Source organism: Andrographis paniculata, unplaced genomic scaffold (assembly GCF_009805555.1).
Source record: "Andrographis paniculata isolate CXL003 unplaced genomic scaffold, ASM980555v1 Contig98END, whole genome shotgun sequence".
NCBI lineage: Eukaryota > Viridiplantae > Streptophyta > Magnoliopsida > Lamiales > Acanthaceae > Andrographis > Andrographis paniculata.
This window is the reverse complement of record NW_026137637.1, coordinates 2,856,960-2,872,693: the sequence shown is the minus strand read 5'-3', so window position 1 is coordinate 2,872,693 and position 15,734 is coordinate 2,856,960. Positions and strand designations below refer to the sequence as shown.

The following is a 15,734-nucleotide window of genomic DNA, read 5'->3' as shown; positions in this document are numbered from 1 at the left end:
TGAATAAATTGTTCATAGCAGGCATTCGATATCTAATTGTGGGAACTAATTGAATTATTGAACTCATTTTCTGAACTTTCTTAATCTATTGGCACTTTATCATCAAAAGAAACATGTCTTTCGATTTCTCCGTCATCATTCAGTGTGGAGTAGTCCTTCTCCTCGAGCCTTGATGTAGTATCCATTGATTTATGATTGTGCTGCATGACAATGAGGTATGAATGGTTAATAGTAATCAAATACTTCAAGGGGAAAAAAAAAATAAAATGACAGCCATCTTACTACAAGTCATACACGAAGATTTCTAACTAGATTTCAACACTTATTTATAAAAAATACCACTAACTTTATTATATTATTCCTCTTCATTTACTTTAATTTCTAATTAGATTTTCAAAAATACCCTCAACTAACTTTTTACTTTTATCATTTTTCAATAAAATATTTATTTTTCTAATCTCTGTGTCAGCCCCAATTGGACTAATTTCAATGTGGACGAAAGGAGAAATATGTAAGAAAGATGAGGTTCTTTCAAAGAGAAATAACATCCTATAAGTGAAAAATATATGAATATATATAATATGTAATGTATAATGTAGGAGAGATAGGGTCCCCTACACGAAGAATCTAATGGGAGATTATATAGGGTCCCCTACACGAAGTTCTAATGAGAGATTATATTACTATACGACATCTATCAAACGAATGTGTATAATAATAATTAAAATTCAATGACTGATACGCAAGATTTGTCAAAATAGAACGATACATATTACAAAATTCACCCTAAACCCATTAAAAAGAAAATGCTTCGTTCACACTATTTTAAGAAATTATAAATAGAAATAAATATAAAATTTAAAAATGCTTACTATTTATTCATATATATATATCAAATCAATATGAGAGAGAAATTTTAGTAAACCTTATACATTACAGTGGAAATTTCAAAATTACATCTTTCGAATCAAGATAAAGAATTTTCTATTTCATCTTATTTTCAATATTTCATATTATGTTTTTTCATTATATTATCAAACACGTGACATTCTGTTGATGCATTTTTTCAACAAACAAAAAGTAAAATTCAAAAATATGGAAAATATCTTTAAATTTGATTAATTAGCGTATGAGATTAGAAATCTCTAAACACTGTACGGTACATAAGAAAATTAACTGGAAATTAAAATGCTGAAAATTTAAAGTGGTGATCCCCGAATCTGAGTTTGCTTTGTTGAAGTTGATTGAAGATAATCTTTCCAGAAAAATTCAAATCCTTAAATATCCGTTGAGAAACAGTACTGGAAACCGTCGCCCGAACAGTTACAACGTCTCTTTTTTCAACCGTCTGCTAACCCTTCTCCTGCTGACACGTGCCCTCAACCGACCACAGTATCATTCTCACTTACTCTCAACAGTATCTGACTCCCTGGACCGACCACAGACCTTCCGCCCCTTTGGCCCGACCGCAGATCTTCCGCCTTATTGATCCGATTGCAAGCCTCCCGACTTGCAGACCACCCGACTTATTTGGTCCAGTCACAAACCTCACGACCTACAGACCATCCGACTTGTTACTCCAACCGCAGACCTCCCGACCTACAGACCATCCGACTTGTTAGTCCAGCCGCAGACCTCCCGACTTAAAGACCCTCCGACTTATTGGTCCAGCCGTAGACCTCCCGACCTACAGACCATCCGACTTGTTAGTCCAGCCGCAGACCTCCCGACCTGAGGACCTTCTGAACTACAGACTTTCCGACCTGCAGACCTTCCGTCCTGAGGACTTTCCGACCTGAGGACCTCCCGACCTGAGGACTTTCCGACCTGCGGACTTTCCGACCTGCGGACCATGAGACCTGAGGACCTTCCGACCTGTGCACTTTCCATCTTTGAGGACTTTTTGACCTGCGGACCTCCCGACCTGAGGACCTTCCGACCTACGGACCTCCCGACCTGAGGACCTTCCGACCTGCTATTTCCTTAAAAATATATCTATTTTACCTGAGTTTCCCATGGTGCCCCTCGGCCAGTTCGATCAACTCGATTGCTAGGCCCATTTTTCTTTTTACCTTGGGTTTTTTAACCTAATTTTAAATTTCATACGTAAGACATTCAAATGAAAGTTTAAGATAGAGAAGCATATTATGGTTACTTACGTATTTGGTACATGATTGTGAAATTAACACAACAACAACAACAACAAGGCTTACCCAGCCCCATTGCTCATCCCCATTTAATAATTCAAAGTCCGGATGGGAGAGCTATTCCTGATGCGATCGCCCCGTACATATCCCAACTCACAAATTACATAACTTCCAACTCTTACATTCCTTACAAATCTTCTCCAACTTCAGTTGAATCCTTTCGCGAGTGGTGGTCGGTTACTTGGGCCTTGATTGCTCCTGACAAGGATCGCCTGATGGGCATCATTCTTCCCCCACCTGCAATAACATTAGGGGCGACCCCTCTAACGAACACCCGAAGGAACTTGATTACTCAAGGCACTGATTCGGGTACTCCACAGAAAAAACATGAAAATCTAGTGGCCTGTAATTCTTTGAGAGAGGATATTTATTAATAATCCTTTTTGGAAAAGGTCTTTGATAAGCAGGTTGGTTGACCATCTAAGGATTTAGACCAAACTGAACCCTCAATACGTGAGCAATTTCATCACCCAAACAAAAATGTTGATGATCAGGAACATCAATGGGATTTTGCACAGGAATAAGAATGGGATCCTGCACATGTCCCCTTGGCCTTTCCTCTCTTGCAATGTTCGGTTGCACATCTTCAACCCTTGGTCCCAAAGGAACATTATTTGGGAAAGTCAGAGGAGTCTTTCCCCTATCTGTTCGGTTGAAGGTTGTGGCGCTTGGAAATGTGCTGTTCACATATGATGGCCCTGCAAAATTTGCTTGTATTCTTGATGGCGATACCCCTGGCGGCTTTTGGGTGGGTTGAATAGTAACCCTTTTGTTTTACTTGGAAATTCTATTTTATTTTGGTTTTTTTATCTCAGTTTAATTTATGTATATATTTTTTGTAAGATTTTTATTGGTCAAGAATAATTTAATGTTGCATGGTTTGTTTAATTTTGAAATGTTCATCGTTCATATATATATTAGTACATTAATCAATATTGTATTTATATTATTGTTTGAGTACTCTTGACATTGTTATATGAATAACATCTTTTTTTTCTTATTTAAATTTGTTCCCAAAGATGTTGTGAAAGATAATGTTGTAGATTTTTCGAAAAAGGCTCATTTCATAAATCCCACCGGAAGGAAATTCATGGCAAGATGTAAACAATGGAAGAATTGAAGGATCTCAATATCCGGAGTATGGAGAAACGTTTCCAGCTGCAACTATATAGAGAAAGATGATAGATGCATTTGCGAGCTCCTGGAGGAAGAAGACGGACTAACCATCAATGTTACTGTTGTTCGTGGCAATGATATCCGACTCTAAGTTGGAGATGTTAGAATTAAGATTCAGTGAACTCATTTATGGTATTAAAATCTAGGGGACGCCAAAACAATCTTTGAATAAACAAAACTATTATAGGTAAGTTTTTTTTGTTTAGACATCATGAACTCCTTTAAAATTCTGACAACTTTTATATCTACATTGTGACGATTTTGCTTTGTCCCTCGAAAATTTAGATTACATCTCGTACATTATCCTATAAAAGTTATTTTTTTGCGCAAGATATTTATTGTGAAGTTAGTATCATTTTTAATATATTGCGACCGCTTTTGATGCCAATTATAGTTATGGCGTGAAAAGGAGCATAAATATACTAAAATTGGTAGCAACTTAGCAAGGCATATTATGCACAAAGTACTTTTATAGAATAGTTATATATTATTCTTGAGATGCTGTTTTTTTTTTTTTCAATTTTATTTTAATTTCTTTGGCATAGAAAAATGACAGGAAAAGTCACGCATTTGATTGTTAATGTAAGTCAATTATTTTTGTTATCTAATTATGCAGGTTATTGTTTCATTATTAATGTTATGAGTTAAGGTATATTTTAAAATACAAATAAAAATACAAGCAACTAAAAATGTATGTATTAGATTAATCAAAACCAATAAAAATACATAAAATATATGGGTCAAAATGTTAGGTACTCACAGATAAGGAGTCTGGTACAAAAATCATGGGACCAAACAACATTAAAATATATTTATCCATAACTATTTTCATAGCAAAAATAGAAATAAAATTTTTTCCATAAAAAATATTGAAGCAAATTAGTTGGAAAATACTTCTATGCCAAATTTGTCTTACTTTTAGTTATATATATATATATATATTGATAATCAAAACATATATATATATATTCATGCCAAATATTGTGGCAAAAACAATTTTATGTGATAAAATTATTCTTAATGAGCCATAAAAACCAATATTATTAATATATCAATATATAGTTATAAATACATGATGTGCCAAAACGTAAAATTATATATTATGATAAATGTAATTAATTAAAGAACTAAAAGAAAAACAATATATATAGTTAAAGAATAATTTAAATTGTGATAGTTATTTTTATCCAATGATATTAATAGTCATTATTAAATATAGAAATAAATATTATCATATAAATATTTTCCAGATTTATAATATAGATAAAATAAATTTGATATGTATGATATATTTTATGACATGTAATATTATAATATATATATATATATTATTCCATCTAATTTAATACATGGACTTTTAAATTACATATTTATATACATAAACATTACAAGAATTTTAAATATTTGTGAAATTGGAGAACAAAATATAATGATATTTTAATATAAAAATAATATGAAAAATTAAAAATATATATTTACTAGTTCGGGATAAATTCCTACATCCATAGACAGCATCAATAACAATTCCACTAATCAAGATAAGTTCACAATACAATGTCTTCAACAATAAAAAAAAAAAAAAAAAAAGTCAATCACCTCAACAAGCAAATATCATTTAATGCACATGATTAAAAGTCACATTAATAATAATCATCATCATCATTAGCGTCATCATACGAAGAACATTACTATCTTTATTTTCTTTATTGTCAATCATTTCATTTGAATCTCGTCTAGAGTCATAAAATATAGAATACAGTTAGCCAACATATTAACTAATCAATTATAATAAATCACATTAAGAAATACCTTCTGAGTCATAAAGTAATGACACTTCTATCAATATGGTGAATTCTGGCATGACAGTTGTTTCATCAGGTTGAAATGGAATATTAATTCAATTATGTTCTATCTTATGTCGTGCTTTAATTTTGCACACATCGAGCCATTCATCTCTTTCCTGACTCATACTTGGATAACAAGTATATTATACTTGAACTACTTGTTATGTGGCTTAGTTCCACATTGAAGTGTTTTAAAAATTGAACAACAACATTGTCCCGAATTGCTTGTGGTGCCAATTAACCGTAAGCCTCTTCCTGTAAATTGGTGATTTTGGGTTGAGTTATAGTATACACAAATAATTAGACAAGTAGCATTTTCATATATAGTTGTGGCTTATTTGTTTTGCTTTGAGACCTTTTAGGAGATTGAGAATTGTGGACATTAGAATTTCTATTCGAGTCTATTTTGTATTTTCTCTTAATACTGAAAGTTTGCTTCACCTTCGCCCGTATATGTAGGTCATCTTGACTGAACCATGTATATTCTTGTGTCCTTTAAATTTCTCGTTCTTACTTTTGTCATTGTTAAGGTTCTGCAAATCTTCCTAAGAAATTGGTATCAGAGTCTTTGTTATATTTGTGGGAATCCTTTGTTACCACATAATGACAAATCACAAGGATGGTAGTGGCGAAATTTAACAGAAAGGTCAACTATGGGATGTGGCAGCTCGAGATGGAGGCCGTTTTGGTACAAGATGAAGTTGATTTGGCTATCCATGGTATTGAAAAAAATGCCCAAGGATATGGAGACGCACAAATTTTTGGAGATGGATAAGAAAGCACATTCGAGCATTATCTTAAATCTCTCTGATAAAGATTTGCGGGAGGTTGCTACGAGGACTTCGGTTAAGGCAATGTGGGATAAGCTTGAGGTTTTGTACATGAAAAAATCTATTGAGAATCGTATATACGTAAAACAAAGCCTTTATATGCTGCAAATGGTGGAAGGTACATCATTACTTTCTTATCTTAATTACTTTGATTCGATTATTATGGATTTGAAAAATATTGATGCCAAGATAGATAATGAGGATAAGGCGCTGCTATAACTACAAATAATTTATTTGATTTTTGATTGGATTTGCTTTTTAAATGGTCCAGAGAAGGTAATTTACAAGATACGAAGATCTTTTGCATAATTCTTTTTCCTTGTTTCATAGAATTTCTTATGGTGAACTTTGTCAATTTCTCCAAAATATGTTGATTAACAATGAGAATATATGTTGCATTTATATTATGTTTTGAAATATCAGAAGCCTATATGTTTGATATTAACAATTGACAATTTCATGATTTATGGTATATATCTTATTTCATAGATGATATTGATGGTGAGAATTTAGAAAGAACACTAGGAAAAAGAGATCAACAAGATTCAGAGAGACGGTCGAGAGGCCGGATTGAACAACACTACAAAATAGACATTTTAAGGGTTGGTCTAGCTCCAAAACCTCGATACCCATGCTTTTTCATTGGAGTAATTTGATAAACGAAAGGGTAATTTGGTAAGATTTGATATTCAAAACAATTTCTTATGTAAGTATCTACTTTATAAGTTCTTCAATATTTGGAAGGCCACAATATATTCGATTGTTGTGTTTTGATACATACAATGGTTTACAGCAAATATAGAATGAGCTTTAGATTGTAAGAAAATACTTCTATTAGTTGATAGGTAATTTGTTGATTACTAATTTTTTTCATAACGAATCTTATTAGGAAAAACATGTCGCGGGAGGCGATACCTAACTATAACTGCTTGTTACACTTTAGTTGAACAATGGCATATGTATAGCACTATATACTAGTAACTCTAAAGTTATTTGGTAGTGTTTTTTTAGTATTCTATATATACTGATAACTCTTTTGTTTTTTATTAAAAATTGTGAAAAAGTTTCGGGTAATTGTGATATTTTTAGGGAAGTAATTTTTATTATTTTTTAGATATATTGTGAGAAAAGATTGTAGTTTTAACGAAAATTTTGGGTATTTTTTTATTAGGAATGGTGAGAAAGATTAAGGACGAAACTATTTATTTTGGTTGTGTTTCTATTTTATTTTGTCATATTGATTTCATTTTAATATATGTATTTATTTTATTAAGAGCTAGTTATTATTGTTTGTGAATAATATTATATTATTGCGTGGTTTGTTTGTTTAGAAATGTTCATCTTTTTCCTATATTTTACTACATATAATGTATATATTATTGTTTCAATACTCCGTATTGTTGTATATACACAACATGATCTTTCTTTTCTTTTTTCAGTTTGTTCCCAGGGATGTAGTACAAGATAATTATAGATTTTTCAAAAAAGGCTCATTTCATAGATCCCACCGGAAGGAGATTCATGGCAAAATGTAAAGAATGTAGGGATGGAAGGATCGCCATATCCTGATGATGGAGTAAAGTATGCACCTTCAACGATATAAGAGCTTGTCGAGGGAAAAGACAAACTAGCCATCCATGTTACTGTTGTCCGTGCCAATCAGATTCGAGGCTAAATTGGAGATGTTAAAACTAATGATTCAGCAAACTCATTTATCGTATAAGAAGCTACAGGATTCCAAAACTATCTTTGAATTACAATTATGATGTGTGTGTTTTATGTTGTTTAGACGACACGAATGCCTTTAGAATTCTAACAACTTTTTTTTATCTATATTGTGACAATCTTGCTTCTTTTCGTTCATTGAAAATCTATAGTTTACATCTCATACATTAACGTATAATAGGTTTTAATTTATTTTTTTTTTGTGCGGATAATATTCTATGTCAAGTTAATATCAAATTTAGTATATATTACTATGGTTTTTGGTGCCAATTAAAGTTGAGCGTCAATAGAAAAAAGATAGGAAAAGTCACACATTTGATTGGTAATGTAAGCCAATTGGTTTTTGTTATTTAATTAGTAGGTTATTGTTTCTTTATTAATGCTATGAGCTAAAATTGGTCGTAAAATAAAAAAAATTAAAAATAGCAGCAATAAAAAATGTACATAATAAATTAATCAAAACCAACAGAAATACGAAAATAAATTGATCGATGAAGTGGATGAGGGGCGTGTGCTCAAAGATAGTGTTTAAATGATTGAACAAGCTAATGAAGTCAATGAAAAAAATAATGTTCAAATGATTGAAGAACCGAATCAAGTGAATGAAGTAAGCAATGAATATGTGTTTAATGAAATCGTTCCAGGGAGTGAAGCAATTCATGAAGTCTTTGATGAGACTGATGAATATATGTCCATTCATAATGTTGAAGGGACCGGTGAATATCTGCCCATCAATAATGTTGAAATGACAAAAGAAATTCATAAAGCATAGCGAAGATAATCGTTTCTAAAACAATCAACAAATTAGGCTGATAAACATCGGTACACTCAATATTTGTTTTTTTTTTTTTCAAATATTTAGCAATTGAATAATTCTATCTACATAATCGTTCTTAATAAACATGGCTATTTAGACCTTTTATTTTTCAATAAAGAGTACCTATTTTCATGTCAACCAACCTACTGAGAGATGTTATAGTTTCTTGATCTTTTAAATTTTTATTTATTTTTTATTATAACTAAAAATAATTGGTTCAATTTTTAATTTGATTTGCTTTTTAAATGGTCTTTAGAAAGTAATTTACAAGATACAGAGACTTTTTATTAACAATGAGAAGTATATGTTGCATTTATATTATGCTTTGAAATTGAGAAGTCTATATGTTTGATATATTGTATCATATCCAACAATCATTACAAATTAATACACCGAAATAGTTTTCGAAGATTGTATTTTTTTGGGAGATTTTCTCATATTTCTACTATTTACCAGATTTTTTCTCTAAAAAATATTAAATCAAATACTCATTTTTTATTTTTTATATTATAATAAAATTCAATTTTACATTTAAAATATCACATTAATATATTTTTATATCACATCATGCAGCTTTTTCAATTTAAAATTCTTATTATTTAAATCTCAAACTCAAAATTTCAAACTCCCAAACAAACACACCAAATAAATCTCAACCTCGATCTCATAGGATATCCAATTATTATTGTTTAAGAAAAGTAACATCAAAAATGGTTATTATAATTTATAATTATAAAAGTTAAATAAATAAAATTATAGTTAATTATTTACATATTATCATAACAATATTATATAAATTATAATGATTACATTAATGTATTAAATTTCAGAAATATTATAAAGACATATATATTAAATTTAAAATTGGAAAATTAATCATAATAATAATTTAAAGCATCCTAAATTGGAGTATATTTTCAATCAGATGTATTACATATTACTATTGTATTTTATTGGCTAGTGAAAGTGTGTAAGAAGTTTTGAAATTTTTACAAAGTAATTATACGTGTAATGCTATGTTTGTAATTTTAAAAAAAAATTGAGGGTATTTTGATATTAATGTATGATTATTTTTACAAAAATAAAAAAATATACTTATGATTGGGACAAACAAAAATAAATAGAAAATAAAAAAGGTATTTTAAGTTGAAACTGAAGTATATGTATACACTAATAAAAAAAAATAATCAATACAAAATATTATTTTTATATCATCAGCGCAATAACCCATCTCTATTATAAAATACACCTAAATTAAATATATCCATTCATAGTTGGTAACAACATTTTTTTAATAATATATATTCAAAATTTACTCTATAATAATTATTTATTTTTAAAATAACAATAATAATTGGTAAGTGGGTAAATTTTTTTTTAAGAAAAATAAATATTCAAATTTTGCGTACTATTGTTAAAATAATGATTGGTAAGTAGCAATTTTTTTAATATAGTTTGAAAGTTTACTTATTTGAATTTTTCATTTAATGCTAATGGCTGGATTTGGCTGGATTTGCATTTTCTTTTCAAATAAAATATGACTTTCTAAATAAATATTTTTTTCTTATAAAAATAACATTGGTTTTATCAAATTAAAGTAATATTTTTTTTCCTTCCGTATATAAGATGCAACTTTCTGTCTTAATATATATATAAGTAGTATTCATACCTATAAAAAAGATCTATAACAATATTCGTTAAAATTGTTATACATTAAGAAAATCTGAGTTTCCATCGATTTATTTGGAAGTTTTCGACATTCTTTATTGTTCTTCCCGCGGAAATAAGAGAATTTTGTCCATGTCTACCAAAAGAAAGTACCCCACCTTTTTCAAGTATTATTATAAGAGAATCAATTATAGGGAACTGGTATGTTTATTTCTCATTTTATTTCATTCAATTTTGTTTGTTCCCAACAAGTTTTAGATCTATGAGTCTAAGATTCAACCTAGGCATCTAGAAATTTTTTTCAATGAAGTTAGGGTTTTGACGTTTGTTTGGTTGTTGAAGTTAATATTTTTTTTGTTTTATTTTTTATTATTTGGATCTTTTCATTATTTTCGCCATAAATTTAACCTTCAAAATATAATTTTTGTGTCAATCCTTGTGCAAGAAAGAACTTTCTAAGTCACTTTCTTTTCTTATTTTTTTTCCTTTTTCTCCTTTTATTTTCTCTTTGAGTACCAACTGTATTTTGTTCTTTATTGAATATATATATTATTTTGAAATACTATGTTTTAATTAAAAAAAAATTGACTACAAAAGCCTATATACCAACTGTATTTTGTTTTTTTTTTTAATGTATATATTATTTTTTATTGCGAGCAAGCTATAGATCTATGAATTTAAGATTCAATGTATACTGTCAATGCTATTTGGAGTGAGATAAATTTTGGTATTCGTATGCCAACTGTATTTTGTCCTTTAGTGAAAATATACATTATTTTAAAATGATATATTTTATTTCACAAAATGACAATAAAACCCTTTGTCCCATTTTATTTCTTTTTTTCGTTCATTCTTTTCAACAGCAAGGATATTTAAGATAAATTTCTTTGTAAGTGAATGTAAATCTTATTTAACATTCTCAATATAATTTTGGAAAAATGACCTTAAAACCCTTTATTTCTTCACCTATACCTCTACATATATATATACTCCATAGCTTCAAATATGTATACATATACATATATATATTATCGGTCAATTAAAATTTTGCTACTATTTTTTTTAGATGTCCGCTAAATAACTTCAATAACTCATAATTTTATTACGCTTACTTTAACAAATAATAATTAAATTGTCATTAAATTTTCTACTCAACCAAGTATTTTTTCGATCATTTAATAAAATTTCTATGAAACATTAATTTTACTTTTACCTACCTTACTTTAATATTAAAATATCATTATTTTTTAGTATTTGTTCCCAACTAAATCTACTTAATATTAACACAGGGGAAATATATCTTCCAAAGTTGTATATATCTTCCTTGGGTCTTTTTCTTTTTTTCAACTTATTATACTGTTTGTGCTTTTCTAAAAAAAAAAAGAATTACCATAATTGTTCGGGTCATTTGGAAAAAGCCTGTTTCACAATTCTTTCTTTTAAAGAAAATAAATTTCATAAAATTGCTTTGAACTAGCATTAACAAAAAAACAAAAAACAAAAAACAAAAAAATAGAGATTAGTTGCATAATCTAACATGGAACATATATGTTGCAACAGGTGATTCCGGATGAATTTATAAAACAGTTGAATCAACCACTGGCGAAGGCAGTATATCTTCTTGGTCACTACAATATGCCATGGATTGCGTCTGTGCGAAACAAGGAGGATAAGTGGTGTTTTGCTGAAGGATGGAGTAAATTTGTGGAGGGCATGAAGATTGAAGACGGAGACTTTTTGTTGTTTGAATATTTTATTAAAGGGTTTTTTGATGTGAAAGCATTCGACTCTTCTGGAAAGGAAAGGGTTAAAGAAAAAGATTTATCGGATATTACTGATAAGGACAATAAGGTTGCTGATGGATGTGACAATAATAAAAATGTAAGAAATTTGAACAACTATGATGAAGACGAGGCAGAAAGAGTTCCTGAGCAAGTCATAAGGGATAATAATGTTCAAGTGAACGGAGAAGGTCATGAAATCAATGAAGGGGACGAGGAGCATGTACCTGAAGATAGTATTCTAATGATTGAAGATGCTAATGAAGTCAATGAAGTAGGCAATGAATATTTGTACAATGGATTTGTTCAGGCTACCAAAGAAGTTCATGAAGTCGTTGAAGGAGCCGATGAATATGTGTCCATCGATAATGTTGAAGTGATCAATGAATCTGTGCCCATCAATAGTGTTGAAATGACTGAAGAAATTCATGAAGCAAATGAAGATAATCATGTTCAAAACAATCAAGAAGTTGAGCTGATAAACATCAGTACGTCCTATATGCTATTTTTTTCAAATATTTAGCGATTAAATAATTCTATCAACAAAATCCTTCGTTATAAACATGGCTATTTAAACCTTTTATTTTACAATAAATATTGACTATTTTCATGTAAACTAACCTCTTGAGTGATGTTAAAATTTCTTCATCATTTTAAAATATTCTCTCTTATAACGACAAATAATTGATTCGATTTTTAATTTAATTTTATTTTTAAATGGTCCTTAGAATGTAATTTACAAGTTACGAAGATTTTTTGCATAATTTTGTTTATGTGTTTCATAGAATTTATTATGGTGTAATTTATGAATTTCTACAAAATATGTTGATTAATAATGAGAACTATACACTACATATATTATGTTTTGAAATATGAGAAACCTATATGTTTGCTATAATGAATTCACAATTTCATGATTTATGGTATATATCTTGTTTCATAGATGGTATCGGCGGAGAGAATTTAGAAATAAATCTAGCAGCAAGAGATCAAGAAGATTCAGAAAGACGGTCGAGAGACCGGCTTGTACAGCGCAACGGAATAGACATTTTCAGGGCCGGTCTAGCTCCACAACCTCGTAACCCTTACTTTGTCACTGGAGTAATGGATAGACGACAGGGTAATTTGGTAAGATTTGATATTCGAAACAATTTCTTATGTAAGTATATACTTATTAATTAAGTTCTTCAATATATAGATGGCCATAATATTTTCGACTGTTTTGTTTTTATACATATAATGGTTTATAGTGATATAAAACGATATGTTGATTGTAAAAAAATACTTCTACTAGTTGATAGTAGTTTGTATGATTATTACTGTTTCATTTTGAATCTTATTAGGAAAAACTAGTCGTGGGCGGCGATGCCTAACGATAACTACTTGTTACATTTGTCAAACAATCGCATATATATAGCACGATATACTACTAGCTCTAAAGTTATTTGCTTGTGTTTTTTTAGTATTTTACAAATAGTGAGATTTTTATTGTTTTCATTGAAAATTGTGAAAAAGTTTCAGGTAATTGTGATATTGTTTTTGTGAAGTAAATTTTATTATTTTTTTAAAATATATTGTGAAAAAATATTGTAGTTTACTGAAAATTTTGGGTATTTTTTTTATTAGGAATATATGGTGATAAAGATAAAAGAACAAACTATTTATTTTACTTGTGTTTTTATTTTATTTGGACATATTGATCTCATTTTAATTTATGTATTTATTTTATGTAAGAGCTAGTTATTATTGTTTGTGAATAATATTACATTGTTGCATGGTTTGTTTTTTCTCGAAATGTTCATCTTTTCCTATATTTCAGTACATAAATCAGTATTATGTTTAAATTATTGTTTTAGTACTCAATATTGTTGTTGTATACATAACATGATATTCCGTTTCTTGTTTCAGTTTGTTCCCAAAAATGTTGTGAAAGATAATGTTATAGATTTTTCGAAAAAAGCTCATTTCATAGATCCCACCGGAAGGAGATTCATGGCAAGATGTAAACAATGGAAGGATGGAAGGATCGTAATATCCGGTGGATGGAGAAAAGTATGCACCTTCAACTATATCAAGAAAGATGATAAATGCATTTGCGAGCTGGTTGAGGGAGATGACGAACTTGCCATCCATGTTACTGTTGTTCGTGGCAATGACATTCAAGGCTAAGTTGGAGATGTTATAATCGATGATTCACCGAACTCATTTATGGCATGCCAAAATAATTATGATGCGTAAGTTTTATTTTCTTTAGACGTCAAGAACTCCTTTAGAATTCTTGAAACTTTTCATATATGTTATGACAATCTTGATTCTTTTCGGTCATGGCGGATTTGGATTACATCTCATACATTAACCTATAAAAGTTAGTTTTGTGCGGAAGATATTGTGTCATATCGATTTTAGTATATTGACACAGCTTTTAATGTCAATTAAAGTTGTGGTGTGAAAAAGTAAGTAAATATACTAAATTAGCAGCAACTTAACTTAGCACGCGACAAAATAGTTTTTATAGAATAGTGATATACTATTATTCTTGAGCTGCTTTTATTCTATTTTATTTTAATTTCTTTAGCATAGAAAAGTGATAAGAAAAGGTACACATTTGATTGTTAATGTAAGTCAATTATTTTTGTTACTACCTTCATCATCTAAACTTACGTCCATTTGATTCGCACATATATTAAAAATTTTGGTAAAAATAGAAAAAAAAAATCCTTTCATAGTAGAAAAAAAAGTAAAAAAAAGAGATTTTTCTATTTACTAAAAAAGTGATATACTATTATTCTTGAGCTGCTTTTATTCTATTTTATTTTAATTTCTTTAGCATAGAAAAGTGATAAGAAAAGGTACACATTTGATTGTTAATGTAAGTCAATTATTTTTGTTACTACCTCCGTCATCTAAACTTACGTCCATTTGATTCGCACATATATTAAAAATTTTGGTAAAAATAGAAAAAAAAATCCTTTTATAGTAGAAAAAAAGTGAAAAAAAAAGAAGAGATTTTTCTATTTACTAAAAAAGAAAACAAAAATATTTTTGGATTACAAAAAAATATGACATAAATTTGGATGATAGAAAGAGCATCTGATATTGAGAAAAGGGTGACCCGTGAAGTCCGAAGTCTTCAGTAGCGACCAGATCGTTTATGTTCTTTCCAATTTCCCTGTATTTTATAATATTGACGGAAGCACTTTCATCCACTAATACCTTACTTATTGTCCGTCTGTCCAATGCTACAGTCAATAACAATGTCTTCAAATGTCATGTACTTTCTTCGGCGATCTCATAGCAATGAACCAGATCATTTCTTCTATCGCCACGTCTCCTTGTAAATAAGAAGGTTGCATCTGTGGAGCTCCAAATTCCTTTAGCAACAAACCAATGGTATTGATTCAGAAATCATTATGATACAGCAGAGCCAGTTCCAAATCTTGGTCATCAACTATAATATCAAGACTAGCCTCAGACTCTTCATCGTCATCTAGAGCTCCAATCATAGATAGGTGCATCCCCAGGAATTGCAGCCAGTGCGAAGCTCTTGGGAAGGCCTTTGTTCAGAAAAATGGTCACCTTTTGCGCAGGCAGATATTTTTTTATATAAATAATATATAATAATTTTAAAATTATATAATATAATAGAAACTAAAAAAGTATATATATACAAACAACTTTTTAATTTT

The 15,734-nt window shown here is 29.4% G+C and overlaps 1 protein-coding gene across 1 annotated transcript; it reads left to right on the top strand.

Moving 5' to 3' along the window:
* Positions 1-5,880: 5,880 nt before the first annotated feature.
* LOC127243783 (B3 domain-containing protein At4g34400-like) lies at positions 5,881-14,217 on the top strand. The gene is made up of 5 exons (XM_051263945.1): positions 5,881-6,175; positions 6,547-6,659; positions 11,828-12,536; positions 12,992-13,176; positions 13,957-14,217. Exons 1-5 carry the CDS (start codon positions 5,881-5,883, stop codon positions 14,215-14,217), a joined length of 1,563 nt encoding a protein of 520 aa, XP_051119902.1.
* The last annotated feature ends 1,517 nt before the right edge of the window (positions 14,218-15,734 follow it).

What these genes read in the sequence shown, in the direction of transcription:
- LOC127243783 (XM_051263945.1), top strand. Translation starts at nt 5,881, where the DNA reads ATGGGATGTGGCAGCTCGAGATGGAGGCCGTTTTGGTACAAGATGAAG. An exon ending in TATGCTGCAAATGGTGGAAG is followed by an intron (nt 6,176 to 6,546) that starts GTACATCATTAC and finishes CTTATTTCATAG; the next exon opens with ATGATATTGATGGTGAGAAT. An exon ending in ACAAAATAGACATTTTAAGG is followed by an intron (nt 6,660 to 11,827) that starts GTTGGTCTAGCT and finishes ATGTTGCAACAG; the next exon opens with GTGATTCCGGATGAATTTAT.